Source organism: Diorhabda sublineata, chromosome 7 (assembly GCF_026230105.1).
Source record: "Diorhabda sublineata isolate icDioSubl1.1 chromosome 7, icDioSubl1.1, whole genome shotgun sequence".
NCBI lineage: Eukaryota > Metazoa > Arthropoda > Insecta > Coleoptera > Chrysomelidae > Diorhabda > Diorhabda sublineata.
In genome coordinates this window covers 23,987,596-24,005,099 of record NC_079480.1, presented here as the reverse complement: position 1 = coordinate 24,005,099, position 17,504 = coordinate 23,987,596, and the positions used below count along the sequence as shown (strand labels likewise).

The 17,504-nt window shown below is 31.0% G+C and overlaps 3 protein-coding genes across 5 annotated transcripts; 2 read left to right on the top strand and 1 right to left on the bottom strand.

Moving 5' to 3' along the window:
• The first annotated feature begins 542 nt into the window (after positions 1-542).
• Positions 543-11,023, top strand: LOC130446723 (pre-mRNA-splicing regulator female-lethal(2)D). Its single transcript, XM_056783116.1, has 4 exons — positions 543-716; positions 837-1,018; positions 1,151-1,275; positions 6,732-11,023. The coding sequence occupies exons 1-4, from the start codon at positions 691-693 to the stop codon at positions 7,395-7,397; spliced, it is 999 nt and encodes a 332-aa protein (XP_056639094.1). The 5' UTR covers positions 543-690; the 3' UTR covers positions 7,398-11,023.
• Positions 11,024-11,950: 927 nt separating this feature from the next.
• LOC130446491 (U5 small nuclear ribonucleoprotein 40 kDa protein) lies at positions 11,951-13,601 on the bottom strand. The gene is made up of 4 exons (XM_056782787.1): positions 13,379-13,601; positions 13,200-13,329; positions 12,492-13,089; positions 11,951-12,193 (listed from the first exon to the last, which is right to left on the bottom strand). The coding sequence occupies exons 1-4, from the start codon at positions 13,487-13,489 to the stop codon at positions 11,986-11,988; spliced, it is 1,047 nt and encodes a 348-aa protein (XP_056638765.1). The 5' UTR covers positions 13,490-13,601; the 3' UTR covers positions 11,951-11,985.
• Positions 13,602-14,051: 450 nt separating this feature from the next.
• On the top strand, positions 14,052-16,538 carry LOC130446309 (RNA-binding protein with serine-rich domain 1-A). 3 transcript variants are annotated; one of them, XM_056782483.1, is made up of 6 exons: positions 14,052-14,160; positions 14,425-14,532; positions 14,623-14,739; positions 15,547-15,741; positions 15,801-16,172; positions 16,258-16,538. In XM_056782483.1, coding segments are annotated over exons 1-6 (909 nt in total). In that variant the 5' UTR covers positions 14,052-14,158; the 3' UTR covers positions 16,373-16,538. The 3 variants fall into 3 exon arrangements, with proteins under 3 accessions (XP_056638461.1, XP_056638460.1, XP_056638462.1); XM_056782482.1 differs by having other exon boundaries at positions 14,611-14,739; XM_056782484.1 differs by having other exon boundaries at positions 14,626-14,739; positions 16,258-16,537.
• Positions 16,539-17,504: the final 966 nt, after the last annotated feature.

The window sequence follows — 17,504 nt, the reverse complement described above, 5'->3', positions numbered from 1 at the left end:
ACTAGTATCTTAGTCAGTATATAGTATATCATCTTTGATCTTAGTTCTTTGGCGAAAGTGTACACTGGAATCATAAAACCATATTCCAGTTTCAACTGGTGAACAGTCAATATATTATATAGGCGCAGTGGATACAGTTGATATAAAGTCAATAAATTGTAATTCCTGAAACATTTTATATTGCCGTATTTTTATCAAGTACAAAAAGAATATGAATTTGTATTATCCACTTATACAATAAAACATAGATTAATGATTATTACTACTATAGACCGTATACAAACTATATGCGATTAGAATCATAAATATACAAACACATTAACGACACTTGAAATATAAATTTAAGGCATAACTTGATATATTTGTCGTCTATAAATATATCGTTATTCTAAACTAAAAAAATAATTTTATTTGGATCCATCGATGTAGAAAATAGAGTTTTAATTTATTGAGCAGGTTACTTTAGTGTATATAGAATTCTATGGTGATTGGTCATAGAATACTTTTATGACGCGTTTTAGTGTCAATCACACAATAGGCGCACAAGTGTCGTACGTCAAAAGTGTGTAGTTTTTATGCAGTGTAGTGTTGAATTATCACGGATATTTTTATAGTTTGATAATGCATTTTACTTATTTCGTGTTAAAAATTCGAACGTTTTTATGATAATCTTCTGTAGGTTGTTATTTAATGCTAATTTTGAGCAAACCTGACATGTAAGTAAATTTTAAATGCGGACACAGTATCTGTTTGCATAGTAACATGGCCGACTGTATATATAATGGACATGTATTTTATTTGTATCTTTAATTTTTTCTGATGGTGGTGGATTTTAGGATGTCCGAATCGGGTGACGTCCCACAGTCCGCAAGTCCCGCCGAAAGGGACAAACCACCAAGTAGAGTAATTATAACCGACGAGGAGGCGAATTGCCACACTATACAAGAATGGCAGAATTGCTGGCGGCAACAAGATATATATTTAAATCATCTAGAAAGGAAAGCAAATCAACATGAAGGTACTTAAACTTCAGTTATTATACGTTTAAAGTGTTTGATAGTTTTTACCGGGCTGTATCTTGATGGTGCAGTGCAGTGAGGTGTAGAAAATCAAATGTGTTAGTGAGACGTATAACGTGTGCTCATTGCAGGGGAGCTGGCAGATTTACGACAAGCCAACGAGAGGATCAAGGGACAGCTGTTAGAATCTCAGCAGAAGGAAAAAACTTTAGTTCGCAAATTGGCTGCTAAAGAACAGGAGACACAAGATTATGTGGTTAGTACAGTTACTATTCACTTTTTTTAAACATGTGCAGTGAGTGCTATTGTTAACGGTACTTAACAAAAACACCCAACAATTTAGACCTCTGACACTCAAGTGCCTTACCCGAAAAATCAACTGAAGTGATAAAAAACCTTAGTGATTCATAAATCAGGCAGTTGATTATTTTAAAAACTTAGTGTCTTGGTCTTATTACTCTCAAATAAAGTTTGAAAATGCCAGGTATTTATTAATTTTGATTTTTATTTGTCTGTCACAATGAGAAATATGTTTTTCAAACGAAAACCTCTTTACTACTTGTCTGAAAATACAAGTTGATTGCATCTACAAATTGTACATATATAGATATAAATTAATAAAGAAACTTTCGTTACCTCATTGTTAATTTGTGTTAAAATTCTATATTAATATGTCATTACTAATACCCTTTGATATATATTCTATGAAAGGTAAAGTTATTAAAATATTCATCATACCAGATACAAAATCTCATATATATTTTTTATTTAATCAAATTAAATGAATCAATGATTAACCCTTCGAATGGAACATCCATCTGTCAGAAGGATATAGTTTGCAGATTTGGTACTAGATCTCCCTAGGGAGCAAGTAAAGGATTTCTTTTGGGCTTTAGTCTAAACCTATTCCTCACCAATATCAGATGTTCCCTGCTTTTTACCGGACCCTAAACAGGTTTTCTTGTATTTGACTGATAGTAATTGCTCATATTACCTCTTAGCTTTCATTATTTCTTTATGATATTTGTCTATTAATTTTGTCATTAAAGTTAGCAAAGTATTATGAACAGATAGAAAAAAAATAATCAGAAAATTAAGTTCTACATAATTGTTTTGTTGTGCTAATTTTTTAAGAAATTGGCTGTTCTAAATTTACAAAAAATGTGTGAAATCAATTGATAATGAAAGTTTCCATTATCAAATCTCCATTATTCAATGATGGAAAAAATTCTTGCATGGTATTGGTGAATTTCACACCTCATTTGTAGAAGTCATGAAAAAAATTGATTTTTCCTAGTTTTCCCAGTAAAATACTATCATTGACGAGAATTTATAGACTTGTGTGGTCTCGTTAGGGCTTGAATAATGAAGTGCTCGACCAATTTCAATTAAATTCTGAAGAAATAATGAATTTTAGGAGATATTATAAAAAATGACTTTTGCAGCAGAACACTATCACTAGCGAAGAAATAAAGACTAGTGCGGTATTGTTAGGTTCTAAATAAGATATTTGACTAATGTCAATTAATTACCAAGGCATCACATCTTTATGATTCCTCTGCAATGATAGTGTTCTATTGAGATAAAATTAATTTTTTCCATGGCATTTAATTAGCAGCGATCGAGTACTTAATTAACAATGTGTATTTTTGTAAAGCTTAGATCGATCGATTTAATAATAAAAAACAATGCACGTTTCAAATATGGGACAGAGTGGGTCCCGGCGAGACATTTTAAACTAGGCCTAAAAAACGGGACGTCTGGCAACCCTAGTCCTCAACTTGCAACACCATTTGAAATTTCATACTAGCAAGGACAATAATATCAGCAATGAATAATGATTTATATTTGAATTATAGTAATTACATGTTGAATATTTATTTTAACATGTCCTTTGTTATATTTGGCATTTTTTAAATGTGTTTGACTGATAGTTGTATTCCACATTCTATATAAAAAATAAATAAGTTTCTGTTATTGATGTATTAATTACCTATGAACTGAACATGAAAATAACAAACAAGTGATGTAGTCATTTAAAGTTAAAGAAGGTACGACCAGTAGATTCTGTGAGTATTAGATTTTTATATCGGAGTCAACACATTCGTTGAATTTTTCAAAATTTCAAAACCTTAAGTATTCTTCTATGAAGAGTCACCTTATGGCTGAAGTTTGTCTATGATATGCATGAGTTTTTAATTCTCATAAGTTAAGATCCTAGACTCTAGGGCCTACAGTTTATTAAAATTCACGAAAAATTACTATTTTCAGCACACTGCTATTATTCAAACGGATCATAACCAATTATTTTCATTTATACTTAAACTAATGTTTTCCCCACTGTGAATTCCGTCTTAATCATACAGATATCTTTTAATAGAAAATTTTACAGTAAAAGTTAATGAAGCTTGAATATATCAATCATTATTTAAATAGGGGAAACAAGCACTTGTAAAAATCAAACTTTTGTTCTTTGGGACCCCAGAGAAGAGTTTCTCATAATTACAATAAAAACTAATGACTTATTAATGTTATAAAAAGTTGGTTATTTTCATGTAAAAATATTGATTGGAATGAGTTGTTGCCAGATTTGTTCTTGTACATTAATAAATATTTGATCTAGTCAAATAACCTTTTCATTTTACTTTGAATAATTAATAATAAACATTGTTTGAAAGGGTGTAGCTAGTGAATATTCTTATGCTGTAAAAAAATGTATCCAAGGTTTCAGAAATCATTTTTATCAAATTAATTTCATAATTACTTTTTATACACTAAAAACATTCAAAGTCTTTAATATTAAAATTTTTTGTTCATGTTCAGTTTAGTAGTAAAGATGTTTACTTAATATAAAATTTTATAGTTTTAAATAGTCAGTTTAGGATCCATAAAAAGTGTTTTTACAATGCTAACCATGGTATATAGGTATTATAAAAAGCATTGAGAGGTCAGCAAAACAAAACGTATTTAACTAGTTAATTAATTATCAAAAAATTAAGTTTGTTGCTCATGTTGATTCTTCACAATACAAGAATTATAATAGCAAAATCAAAATGGTCTCATGTCATTTTTAAAATATAAAATACACAAAAGTGGATTTTGAGAAATCGACAGGAGTAACAAGATTTCTCTTTGACAGGTAATAACAAAAAATTCTTCAGAGACCTTTCATAATTTAGTTATAGATGGTAGGTCAGTTAACTTTACGAAACACGTCAATGAACCTAATAAAGAGTGTTTCCATATTAGACTAAGGCGACAAACACTCTTAAGTGGGTACTCAGTCATTTTCGTGGGAGATGGTCAGTTTATCTGCTAGTTAACACCTTGGGATAGCTTTAAATACCTTGGCTGAGGTTATGGAGTGATGAAATAGATCATTTTTGACATGGTGGTCAATTACACCTGTTTCGAATGACATGAAGGTATTATTGCTAACATATGTGATAACCTAGAGACGTTGCCAAGCAGTTTAGAATTGCTTTTGAGTTTTTTGCAAAAAAAACATATCAGTGAATCCAACAAAAAGTTTCCAAATTGAATTGAGGCAACCCACCCTCTTACTTGGATATTTTTTGTGACAGAGGGTTAGTATATCTGCTAATTGACTTGATGGTCAATTAATTACCTGTTTCCAATGACATGAAGGTATCATATCTGATAACCTAGAAATGTTGCCAAGCAATTAGAATTGCTACTGAGTTTTTTTGCAAAACAATCATGTCAAGGAACCCAAAAAAGTTTCCACTTTAGATTGAGGCAACAAACACTCTTACATGGATAGTTTTTGTGACAGAAGGTCAGTTTATCTAATTAACACTTTGGGATAGTTTTAAATATCTTGACTGGGGCTATGGTAATATAAGATAGATTATTTTTGACTTCTTACCTCTTTTGGAACCTACAAATATATGGTGATAGATTTGAAATATTCTAACAAGATTTAAATGCTAGTTATTAGTTTTTGTTAATATTTTTTATGTATAAATTCATAAATACATTTTGGTTTGTTATAGGCATAAGAATTGCTTATTTTATACCATGGATACAAATTTATTTGATCTAGAGACAAACATAAATGTTAATGTTGAAAGAAAATGGATCCAAACTGCAAAAAACCACTTTGGGTTATTATTATAAATCTTAGATTATGATTGGACTTAAGAAATACTATACAACTGATTATATATTATAAAATAGCTTAATATCGTGATGTACTGGAAAAATTCTTAATCACAATATTTGTTTTACTGAATTGATTATTTTCTTTTCCGTGTATTTCAGATAAAAGCAAATATTTTTAACGAAAAGATTTTTTACACCAGTACCTACAACTCATTGTAAGTCCACATTTCAAGGAATATTGGGTTCCAAAAACTTATGAAGTTGAACAAGTTAAATATTTTGTACATGTGCTATAACTTCTTGACTATTCGGTATTTATTTATAACAAAATCTTATGGATAAAGACTTTTGATGAGTAGAAGGTAGAAAATTTTTTTTGAAACTGTGATTTCTACTCTAAATTGAGTTTGAAGCTTAGGAATTCAACTTCAGAGGCAGATGTGTACAAATATGGAGAAGAACTGTGGCGGGTAAAAAGAGGCTACAGAAACAACCAGGAAATGGAAAGTCATAGTCGACAAAATTGGACAGAACTCACCAAAAAAGGTGTATGAGGGTAGTAACCCCAACAGCTTCTGAAACACTGACAAATGCCCTTTGTTATACTAGGAGCTATATGATGATGATGAAGAATGTACTTACAGTCTTATAAATACTAAAGGAAATATTTGCTTAATAAATTGAACAAAATCGAATCATAGCTAGGTTGGTTAGGTTAGGTTTTGAACATTTCTTAATATTTTTATGTTTAAAATGGAAAAATTTCTAACAATTTGTTCATTTGTACTGTTCTACAAAGTTATATAACAATTTTTCGATTATATAATAAACAGTACTATTTTTAATATACAGGGTGTTTAAAAAAAAGGTGATCCTGTTTGTAGGATAGATGGAAAGCTGAAAAATATTCGGGGAGTTTGTTAAGTAAAAATTTTTTTTACGATTTTGTCGCAACGGTAACATTGGATTGAAATTTTATACGAGTATGTTTTGGAAGTTGATACATCCAATGAATATGTTTTTATGTCTGACTCTTATAGAGGGCGGTAGTTACACGGTTTATACCAAGTAGTATTGAATATAACTTTTTCAATATTAGATTTTTTAAGCAAAATCGGAGTGAACTTGAACATCATTTAATTTTACACCAAAAAGGTACTGTTGATAAAACTCCATGCAGTTTACCGATTTCGGAATATTTTGATTTGAAAATTATTCTAAAATAAACGATCGTTATAAATACCAAGGAAACCGTTCGCCTTAAAAAAACATGCTTAAGAAAATTATCATAAATTTAATTATTTATTGAAGGTATTAAAACACAATCAAATATAACTCCCGAATTTTTTGCATCCTGTATATGTTTATATAAATCTTGAAGTTATGAGGTAAGTTAGATTTCGATGTGTAGGTTACTACGAATTTTGTTCCAATTGATGAATATAAGGTTTTAAAGGTGAAAAGAACATTTTTATTCATCTTAAGGGAAAAAGTAGGTCTATATAGCTACCCATAAATTTTAAATATCGATTCATTGTATTTAAAAATGTATTTGGATTATTAGTAATATTTTTTTCTTTCCCTTAGTGTCAGCTAAACGAATTAAAAAGTTCCCAAGTTCCGACGACCTCATCTTTACGAACCGTACTCCTAGACCCGGCTATAAATAGTATATTGCAACATCTCCAATCGGAACTTCAAGCGACCCAATTAAAATTAGAAGACACTCAAAACGAATTATCGGCGTGGAAGTTTACACCGGACTCCAATACCGGAAAACGTCTAATGGCCAAATGTCGTCTACTATATCAAGAAAACGAAGAACTCGGCAAAATAACCAGTTCCGGTCGAATAGCTAAACTCGAAAGTGATTTGGCGTTGCAAAAGAGCTTCTCGGAGGAAGTTAGACAGAGCCAAAACGAATTGGACTCATTTTTAGCCGATTTGGACGAAGACGTAGAAGGAATGCAAAGCACCATTCTCTTTCTTCAGCAAGAATTGAAGAAAGCTAAAGACTCTATACAGACGCTTCAGAAAGAGAACGCTGCTTTGAAGCAAACGTCCAACGGTAGGGCTAACGGTGACACTAGTGTGTGCGAACGAGAACAGACAGATTCGGACAGCGAGTTAGAGCGGACACGTGGTGTTAAACGGATTAGAAGGTCTTCGGTACTAAGTATCGATTATAATGAAGATGACACTCTTGTTATTAATACAAATGGCGATGCCACTATTTCTTCTGATCCTGAATAGAAAATATTAATATAAACACTATAGATATATATCTAAATTATAACCTACACTTTGCATTCTCACAAATAGGTATTAATATTTTTTTTCCATATCTATTATATTTTACACTGTGCCAAAAAAATCGACCATTTTATATATTTTTTCCCAATATCTAATCTCTTGGTGTAATTTTTACGAGGTGGGGTAGTTAGCCCACGCGCTCAACCCTCTGTAGAAGAACAACATCCCTTTCCAGTCTCCCAGATCTTCATCTGGTGCGGGAGGTTACCACTAGGAGGTTACTAGAGGATGTATTGGCGCATTACTGGTTCTATGAAGACCCTAGGCTGGTGAACTCAAGAGGGCCAGACTCAGATGGTTATATATGCCTGAGGAGCGGAGGATGCCCAAAGCAAGCCAGTGATTGGCTAGATGATGTCGAAGAGGATCTCCGGGAGATAGGTGTGGAGACGTGATGACTGAAGGAATGTGGTGGACGAGGACAAGGCTCTTTGAGGGTCATAGTGGCAGTGTGGTTTTTAAATTATCAAGAAAATATTATTTTGGGTGGGAAAACAAAATGTGAGAGTTTGAGCATTTGTCTCATTAATCCTAAACCATCGAAATTATGAAATTGATTCGGAGACTTTTTTTTTAAGAGAATTTAATAGTTTACAGAAAAAGATTTTCAGAATTTGTTTTTTTAACTTTAGAATTTGGAACAATCAGTAAACGTAAAAAAATCCAATGGAAATTCTTGAAGGCAAATTGATTCCCTATAAAACATGTCTCGTTAACATTTTTAGCTAAATCCATTCATTTGAAAGTTAAAGTTGGACTCGAACTGAAAATCATTTTATTGATATTACTTTTATTTTATCAACAAAATTATGGAAAATTTGGAAAAATCATAAAATATTTTGATTTATTAGCATTGAAAATGCTGTAGATTTAATTTTTTTTTGGTGTTTTTATAGCTTACAAATGCAATTTCCGAAGAAAATACTTTTCCAATGCTAATAAATCAAAATAATCTTTAATTTTTTCAAATTCTGTTAATAAAATAAAAATTATTATCAATTAAATGATCAAAATTTTCAGTTCACTTCGACTCCAACTTTAATTTTGAATAACTTTTAAATGATTGAATTTAGCTTAAAATTTTAAGTGACATTTTTTATAAGAAATCAATTTCCATTGGATTTTTTTACATATACTGAATTTTCCAAATTCCAAAGTTAAAAAATCAAATTCTGAAATTATACCAATTTTCAAGGCGTCGTTATGAGAAAATTGTCCATCTGACAAAAAATCTTTTTTTGTAAACTATTAAATTCTTTTTTTAAAAAAAATGATGGTTTGGAGACAAAAACCCGCTCCAGAAAAAAAATAAAAGTTGCTATGATAGACCTCTTAATATCAATATTGAATATTCCAATTCTCACAATTTTCTTGTTATCCCAAATAATATTTTCATATACTTTCAAAAAAAATCGATTTTGTTGGCTCCATGTAATATAAATATATATGTGTATAAAAAAATGTGATATTTGACATGAAAATGCAGTTTCAAACTGTTCATTATTATATTTTAGGCAAGAGTTATTGAAAAAACATTGATAAAAATATTTATTTAAAATTGAAAAAAGAAATTTGAAACCGATGACTTTTGCCTTCTTTTTCTATTTTATTTTCTCCCCCCAAACAATTTTCATCCTAAAATTTGTTAAAAAAAACTTTGAACCATTATTTTATAAAAAAAAAATGAAAAATGTAATAACCATTTTGAATGTCGTGCATATGATTTTTATAACTTTACGAAACAACTAATTCCTATGGGAATATATTTTAAAAAGGTATATTGGTTTTACGGCGTTTTAGGTGCTAATTAAAATGTCATACTCTATAAATATCTGCAGGGGTTTTTATTTCGAACTACTTCAGTTGTTTGTTTATAAATTATAGTAACTACTGCTTTAAAATATTTTTTTAATCATATTATTTTCTATAAGAGCTAGATTTTTGTGATAATTTCTTTTTATTAAAATATTTGATTAAATATAAACATATTAATACCTATTTTCATAGATATAAAAGAAAGTTCAGTGTAAATGGAAAGTAAACGAATTGTTTCTCCTTGAAATTTTCAGAATAACTTGTAGTAAACAATATAATTAATTTTAAATAATCGAGATTATGTAAAATACAGTATTTGACAATATTTTATGCGGAATGTCATGTAAAATCACAACGTTGTCTATATAGTGATTACGTTATTCGTCTATTAGAAATTATTTCGTTAAAGTATATAAATGAGAAGAAAATTGATAAATCTTGATTTAAATGGGTTAAAAATGTAATTTATACTTTAAAAAATCAATTTTTGTGTTATAAAAACTTTGAAAAGACAATAATTGTTGTGTTACCCAAATTTCTTGAATGTTCAAGTCATATTATTGTTGTTACTTTCTTCTTTGCGTTCTTCAAGTCTATTTGGCACTTTGTAAAGTATATTATTGAACCAATGCAACCGTTTCTTCATTTCAGTTGTCTCCAAATAATTTTATTCACTTTATTTTTTTTCCATGGATAATATGTCCAATTGGAGTATTTTGAATCTATAGTTTATCGATTACTTCTTCAACAACATTTCACATTAAAAAATCAATTTTTGTGTTATTAAAACCTTGAACAGACAATAATTGTTGTGTTACCTAAATTTCTTGAGCATGCAAGTCATATTATTCTGGTTATATTCTTTGGGTTCTTCAAGACCATTTGGCACTTTGTTAAATATATTATTGAATCAATGCAACCGTTTCCTCATTTCAGTTGTCTCCAAATAATTCCATTCACTTTATTATTTTTTTTCCATTGATACATCCAACAGGAGTCTCTTTAAGCATATCTCATCGAAAGTAAGCAAAAACTTCTTCTTTGAATCTATAGTTTATCAATTACTTCTTCTTCAAAAACATTTCATTTTTAATCCAATTAAATCATATTCTTATTTATTATTGAATTTACATTGAAGTATTTGTGTTCCGGAAAATATATTCAAATGCAGTATACAAAATCTAGTTAACAAAAAAAATTTAATTTTTTGTTTATTATCATTATTTATATTTTTATGGGGTTGTAACACTTCTTTAAAGCTATGTTATACTTGAAAAAAATTAATTTACTGCAGCTACATCATTAATGACAATTATACTGTCTTTTGCTTCGAACCTTCAATAGGTTGCAGGTTCATACCCAACTCGAAGGACCAGTCAGTGTAAACTGTATGAAATTACTACAAAGTAATCTCTGTAAATAAAGGGGAAATTTAGTATTACTATTGCAAAGAATTATAACTGTCGCAAACTGCAAAAACAGAATAATTGAAACTTATTAATTTATAGTTTTAACACTGCAAATGAGTTTGTTATTATAACGATAAAGAACTTTTCTAAATTGTTTATTAAAAAGCTGGTGATTAAACAAAGCGAACACGTTCTAATCCCCGAAATAAATATTTTTTTATTAAATTGTTGATCCATATTTGCTTTGTTTACTTTCCTCTTTTTGTAATTGATGGCGAGATTGGAAAATGTAGATTTTTTAAGTTGTTAAATAATAATGATTATTAAAATGACAATTTTATGAACATTTTATTGTGTTTTATTAATACTTCTCATATTCACTATTTTCTTACCCATATGGCACTAAACTTTTCGTACTTTTTCAATTTATCACTAAAACTAACATAAAAATTCACTATTTTCTACTAAACTCCCATCTTCATATATTGCACCCCCTTATTCGACATCTACAGCTCCTGCTCCACTTCCAGATTTTTAACTAACCACAGTAACTGTCAGCTTCAAGGAGATCAATTTAGTTTTAGCTACCAGAGTTCTGTGCTGGTTTCAATGATCTTAGATCCTTTCTCTTAAAAGACTAAGTCAACAGGATTTTCAATAATGCCTCTGTACTCCTTTTTAGAGCTATACTGTTGCCATCTACAGTTCGCTTTCTGTTATGAGACTTCTGTACTGGTTTTAAGGAAGTTAGATCCTTTCTCCTACAAGACTAAGTCAACAGGATTCTCATGAATACCTCCGTACTCCTTTTTTTAGCTATATTGTTGCCATCTACAGTTGGATTTCAGCTACCGGATTTCCGTGCTAGTTTCTAGGAAGTTAGATCCTTTTTTTTACAAGACTAAGTCAACAGGAGTTTCATTATCATCACTCTACTCCTTATAAGAGCTGTTTTTGTCCTCAACGGCTCACCTTTCACTTCTAGAAGTCTAATTAATTTTAGAATATACGCTGACTTCAAGGAGGTTAGGTCTTAACTTCTATAAATTTATGCTTATAATTATTTTTTGGTTTAGAGAATTGTAGAACGAGTTGAACTGGAATTTCATCCTCCTCTCCACTGAATTAACTAGACGTCATCTAGATATAATCTTTTTGAGGCTATGTAAAAGATGTATGGCAAGCACAAATCCTTAATCAACAATTAGGATTATTTTATTCTAAAAATGTTTTAAATTAGCAAATATTGGGAAGGTAATTTATACAAGGTTTATTATATAAAATATTTAATTAAGTAGATTAACTTAAGAATCAATTTCTCCCAAAAACAACTGTTTATCACTAGATCCTGAAACAACAATGGGTTCATTTGGGTGGAACTTTACATCGTTTATGCTCCCATTATGACCAGGTAATTTATATATTATTCTTCTGGAAGTTGTGTCCCAAATGTATACGAATCTATCTGCAGATCCACCAGTTACTTTTGAACCATCAGGTGACCAAGCACATCTGAAACAAAAATTGATCGCAAATCGAGAGCTATTTGTGGTTAAATATTTTTGTTAGTACATCAGACTAAGAAGAGTTTGGTTATACACCTCTGCCTCTAATTTATGGAGCCTGTCAGCTATTTTGTTTCCATCCATTTCTTGTAGCTCTTTAATTCCTTATAACCAACATTAAATCTTATGTCTTCACTTTTGTATTTTTATAAAATGACATGGTTATAATTCTAATTAAATGATATGAATGTCTAACTCTTAATTAATAAAATTACTACTAGCTATTATATTTTGAAAGTACTCACCTCAATAAATTTTTTTCAAAATTATGCTGATGTCCACTAAAAACCTTCAAGCATCTATCCACAGGTGCATAAGGCCGTACGTCCCATATCCTAATAGAATTATCCATTGAATTGCTAAGAAGATAAGAGCCGTCGTTGCTTAAAGATAGACCAGTAACAGTATCAGTATGACCTCTCAATGCATATAAAAGTTCTTTAGTACGAACGTCCCATACTTTAATATCATTATCAATTCCTCCACTGAATATCTGTTCTGCTGTATCGCTGAAACACACAGCAGTTGTCTGATAGGTTGTATTTATCGACGAGACACTCTGTTTTTTCCTCACGTCCCAAATACGTACAGTACTGTCATCACTACCGGAACACATTAACTGAGGACCTCTTCTTGCACCTTGTACACAATTTACAAATGTTGTGTGTCCTTTGTATTTTTTTATTCTTTGAGATGTTACGACATCCCATAGACCCAAGGTGTGATCTGTACTAGATGTGAACATATTCGATCCGTCAGTTGAGAAATGTAATTCTGTTATAGCTCCCGTATGGCCCGACAGAACTGATACATTTTCGCATTCTCCATAAACCGCCCACATAACTATAAATTAAATTCAATAAAACTAACATTAATCTATTTTAAAAAGAGCATACGATGAATGTAACAAAAAAGGCCCTGTGTTTCAATTAAGATATATAGAATAGACTCACATATTTTTCTGTCAAAGCCAGCTGAAGCTAAATATTGACCTTCTGGATGGAATTCTACGCTAAATATTTCTCCCTCGTGTCCTTCTAACTGCATAATAGGTGCAAATAAATTTGAAGTTCTGGGTGGCGCCTTAAAAACATCTATTATTGCGAAGTTATGTACTTTGGAATTAACTTACCGATTGTAAGACTGAATTTTGTTTGTTCTTTTGTGCGATTTCATTTTTTTGCTTTTTAGATACTAGCACAACGGCCGAATCTTCTGCTTTGCGTTTATTTTCAATCACCATTTTTGAAACTACAATGTTGTGGGTATATGCTTTACAAGAATAAACAACAATATTGAAATATCAAGTTCTTCTTCCTTTTAAATCGTTTGTATGGTCACATAATCATTCTTCTTTTTTCGTATTAACTTGTCACACTACGAATAAAACGTACTCTATGGGTGCATTCCACTAAGCACTCACGACAATCCCGTTCCACTTCACACAAGATTGCTTCAAAAGTACTTATAATATCCCATATCGCATCAAATAATTAGATAGATTTTCATGGTTGCAACCGGCATTACTTGAGTTTTGAAAATTCCGCTAATTATTTCGACGCTCACTTCGACCCACCTCTTGATAAAGGTCGTCGTGAACGTTAGTCATGACGATATGAGCGACGTTCTCGCCGCGACCACAACGATCTTAGTCGCTGTGTGAAATGCCTAAAAAAATATTTCAGACGCCGTGAACATTTAGTGGAACGTACCCATAGTCGTACGTGTGAGCTTTTCTCTCATTTTTATTAATGAAAGAAAAAGATAAAAAATTGAATCGTGATTTAAAATGTGAAATAAAGTATTGGTAGAACTGGAACGCCAAAGCTAACGATATGAGAGTACATAGTATATAAATTATTTAATTTTATCTATTACTCGGTGAATATCTTAATAAATCCAATTTCTCATAATGTAAGTAAAATATATGTAAAAAATTCTTAAAATGTTTTTATGTCGAAATTATGTCTCCTTTTTCACCTCGATCTAGTTCATATGATTATTGTAACCTGTATATTTTCCGTATTTCGATAGTATTAAAAGTACATCAGGAATATACTATTTAACGAAGCTTTTAATAAACAATCTACGTTTTCGATCATTGATTACTCCAAACTAATATGCAGCCTTAATATTTCATCAAATATATAGCAAATGAAATATAAATAAACCTTTTAGGGCTAAACCGGGCCCAGAATCCGAATCTGACAAAGAAAAGAAAAAAGATAGATCCAGGGATAAAAAAAAACGATCCGTATCAGGAAGTAGCAGTAGTAGCAAGAGCAGGTAAGCGATTTTTAAACCAGGTTCATGCTTTAAAAACTCAAAAATTTAACGTTACTTTCGAATGAAAAATGTTTATAGTTCTTCTGGTAGTAGTTCGAGGTCGTCCAGTTCCTCTAGTACATCGAGCTCCAGCTCGTCTTCCAGCAGTTCATCTACAGGTTCTTCGTCATCCACCAGTGATAATGAAAGGACTCGGCCACGAAAAAGGTATTTATTCCAAATTTGTTATTTTCTAATAATTATTATAAAATGTATATTCAGTAAAACCATAGTTGTAAGTATAGGTTAATTCCTATGGTATTTTTCTAGTTTTGTATTATTTTTCCATAAAAATATTAATGTTGCAGTCTCCCCGACCTTTTTCACAGGTTACTATGTACTATGCAGTTTTGTTCACTTGTACCCCTGACTAACACAAATTTAAGGCAGAGTGTCACAAATTTAAGGTTATATCCAGTATACAGTAATGTATAGCTGTTAGAGTTCTTCCACATAAAGAGACTTATTAACTGTCTCCCAAACTTTTTCACAGGTTACTATGTAGTTTTGATCACTTTTACACTCTAATGTCATAAATTTAAGGCCAAGTGTCATAAATTTAAGGTTATATCCAGTAGGCAGTAATTGCTAGTTGGGAACAAAGTTCTTCCTCATCTAGAGCCTCATTAACTGCCTCTCCAACCTTTTTACAGGTTATTATGTATTTGATCACTTTTACACTCAAATGTCACAAACTTGAGGCTGAGTGTCACAAATTTGAGGCCATTATCCTAATAACAAAACTTAAATAGACACTCATACTAGTTGTGGGAAAAGCTCTTCCTTAACTAGAGCCTTACTAACTGTCTTCCTGACCTTTAATATTCAGTTTTGATCACTTTTACACTTGAATGTCACAAATTTAAGGTCATATGTGTTTGAGACATTGCAAAAATGCTCTGTGAGGCCATTGAAAATCACTTCCATGCCAAATTAGTGCCTCTTATGGGAATAAAGAGAATTAATTCTCCTCAGGTCAGGATCTCCCGTTAAATCCAACAAAGGACGCGAAATAAAAGAGAAAGACAAGGATAAAAAAGAAGTCAAAGATAAGGAAAAGGAAAGAGATAAGGTTGACTTGAAAAAAGAAGATAAAGAGAAGGATAGAAGAGCACTGACTCCAACTAAAGAAAGAGAAAAAGATAAAAATCATGTCCGTAATCGATCTAGGTAAATGAATATAATTTTAAATATTTTTTTGTGAATGTTTTGGTTTAACATGTTTTTAGATCAAGATCTCCACGCAAACGTCGTCGTCGTTCACCTACCCCACGTCCTACGAAAATTCACATCGGTCGTCTTACTAGAACCGTTAACAAAGATCATATTTTGGAAATTTTCGGTACTTATGGTAACATTAAACATGTTGAATTTCCAAAAGATCACAATCACCCGCACTTGGGACGAATGTATTGTTATGTGGAATACACCACAGCTGACGAAGCTGAAAATGCCATGAAACATATGGACGGAGGACAAATAGATGGACAGGAAATTACTGCAGCTCCAGTATTGATCCCTAAACCGAGACCCATACCCCAAAGAAGATCTCCTCCAGCTCCCATAAGGAGACCACCAATGCATAGAAGAACGCCTCCAAGGTTAGTTTTGGGATCTATGTTTTGTTTCTTTTCAAAAATTTTGTTATTCTTGTGACTGACTAAACAAGTTTTTATATTCATTTAGATTTAGAAGGAGACCATCTCCTAGACCTATAAGGAGATCACCGAGACGAAGACATACTAGGAGTCCACCACCTCGAAGAAGAAAACATTCGAGGTCCAGTTCCAGTAGTTCATGAACAAATTGGATATGTATATTTTAAAGTTATATTCAAAATTTTTTTTTGTAAGAATTAATCTAAAATAAGTCCAATATGACATTGAGAGACATTTTTGATATTCTAATAAATCAGTGCTATGTAATTTGTAACACTTTCACTTGAAAAAAATTATGGTTTGATCAATTTTTCGTGTTTTATTTGAAAAAAAAAATGGAGATTTATGAGGAAATCAGGATACTAGATGTACAAATTTTTTAACCGAAAAATGGGCTATTTAGTTTGTTTCCTGGGAATCTTGTTCGAGATTTTGTTAGTCCCTGCCTGGAAATGTTTGGAAAAGAGTAAAAAGAGCGACCATGTACCAAACGCACTTTGGAGCATCTAATAATGTTAGTCCATCAATTATTGACTTAAATTCCACTTCAAATTAGATATTTCCTGGCAATATCGGTTATATAATGTCTATATATATTAGTTATATAATAACTAATTATTTAGTATTTGCCCTGAAGCAACTAGGACCAAATACAAACGGTGGTCTTCGTTATTTCTTCATGAAGTACCACAAACTAGTCATTTTTCAAGATTGGAATTAGCATTGAAACTCCAGTTTTGATAACTTAAATCCAGATTTGGTTAGTCCTTGCTCTTTAAAACAATGAAACGAGCTACCATGACTAAATTGCAATCAGTGATCTTCATTATTTCTTCACAAAGTACTCATTTTTAAAGATTAGTAACTATATAGAGTAAATTAACATCAAAACTCCATCTTTAGTAACTTAAATCTTCATTCTACTCTAAATTAAATGCTTCTAACGACATAGGTCATGTCAGGTCCAGTATTTTTTGTCATCGCCAAAAAAATTTTTGTAAAACGGTAAAAAGAGCTACCATGACCAAATGCAATTGGTGTTCTTCAATATTTCTTTGCTGAGAACCTCAAAGCAGTCATCTTTGGATAGTAGTAGCTTAATTAGCATCGAAAATTCACTTTTGGTGAGTTAAATCTGATAAAGATGATAATTAGATGTTTTCTGGAAATGTCGACCATATATGTCCAGTTTTAGTTGATCTTTGTCAAGAAAATATTTGAAAAACAGTGAAAAGAGTTACCATGACCAAATTTTAATCAGTGTTCTTCATTATT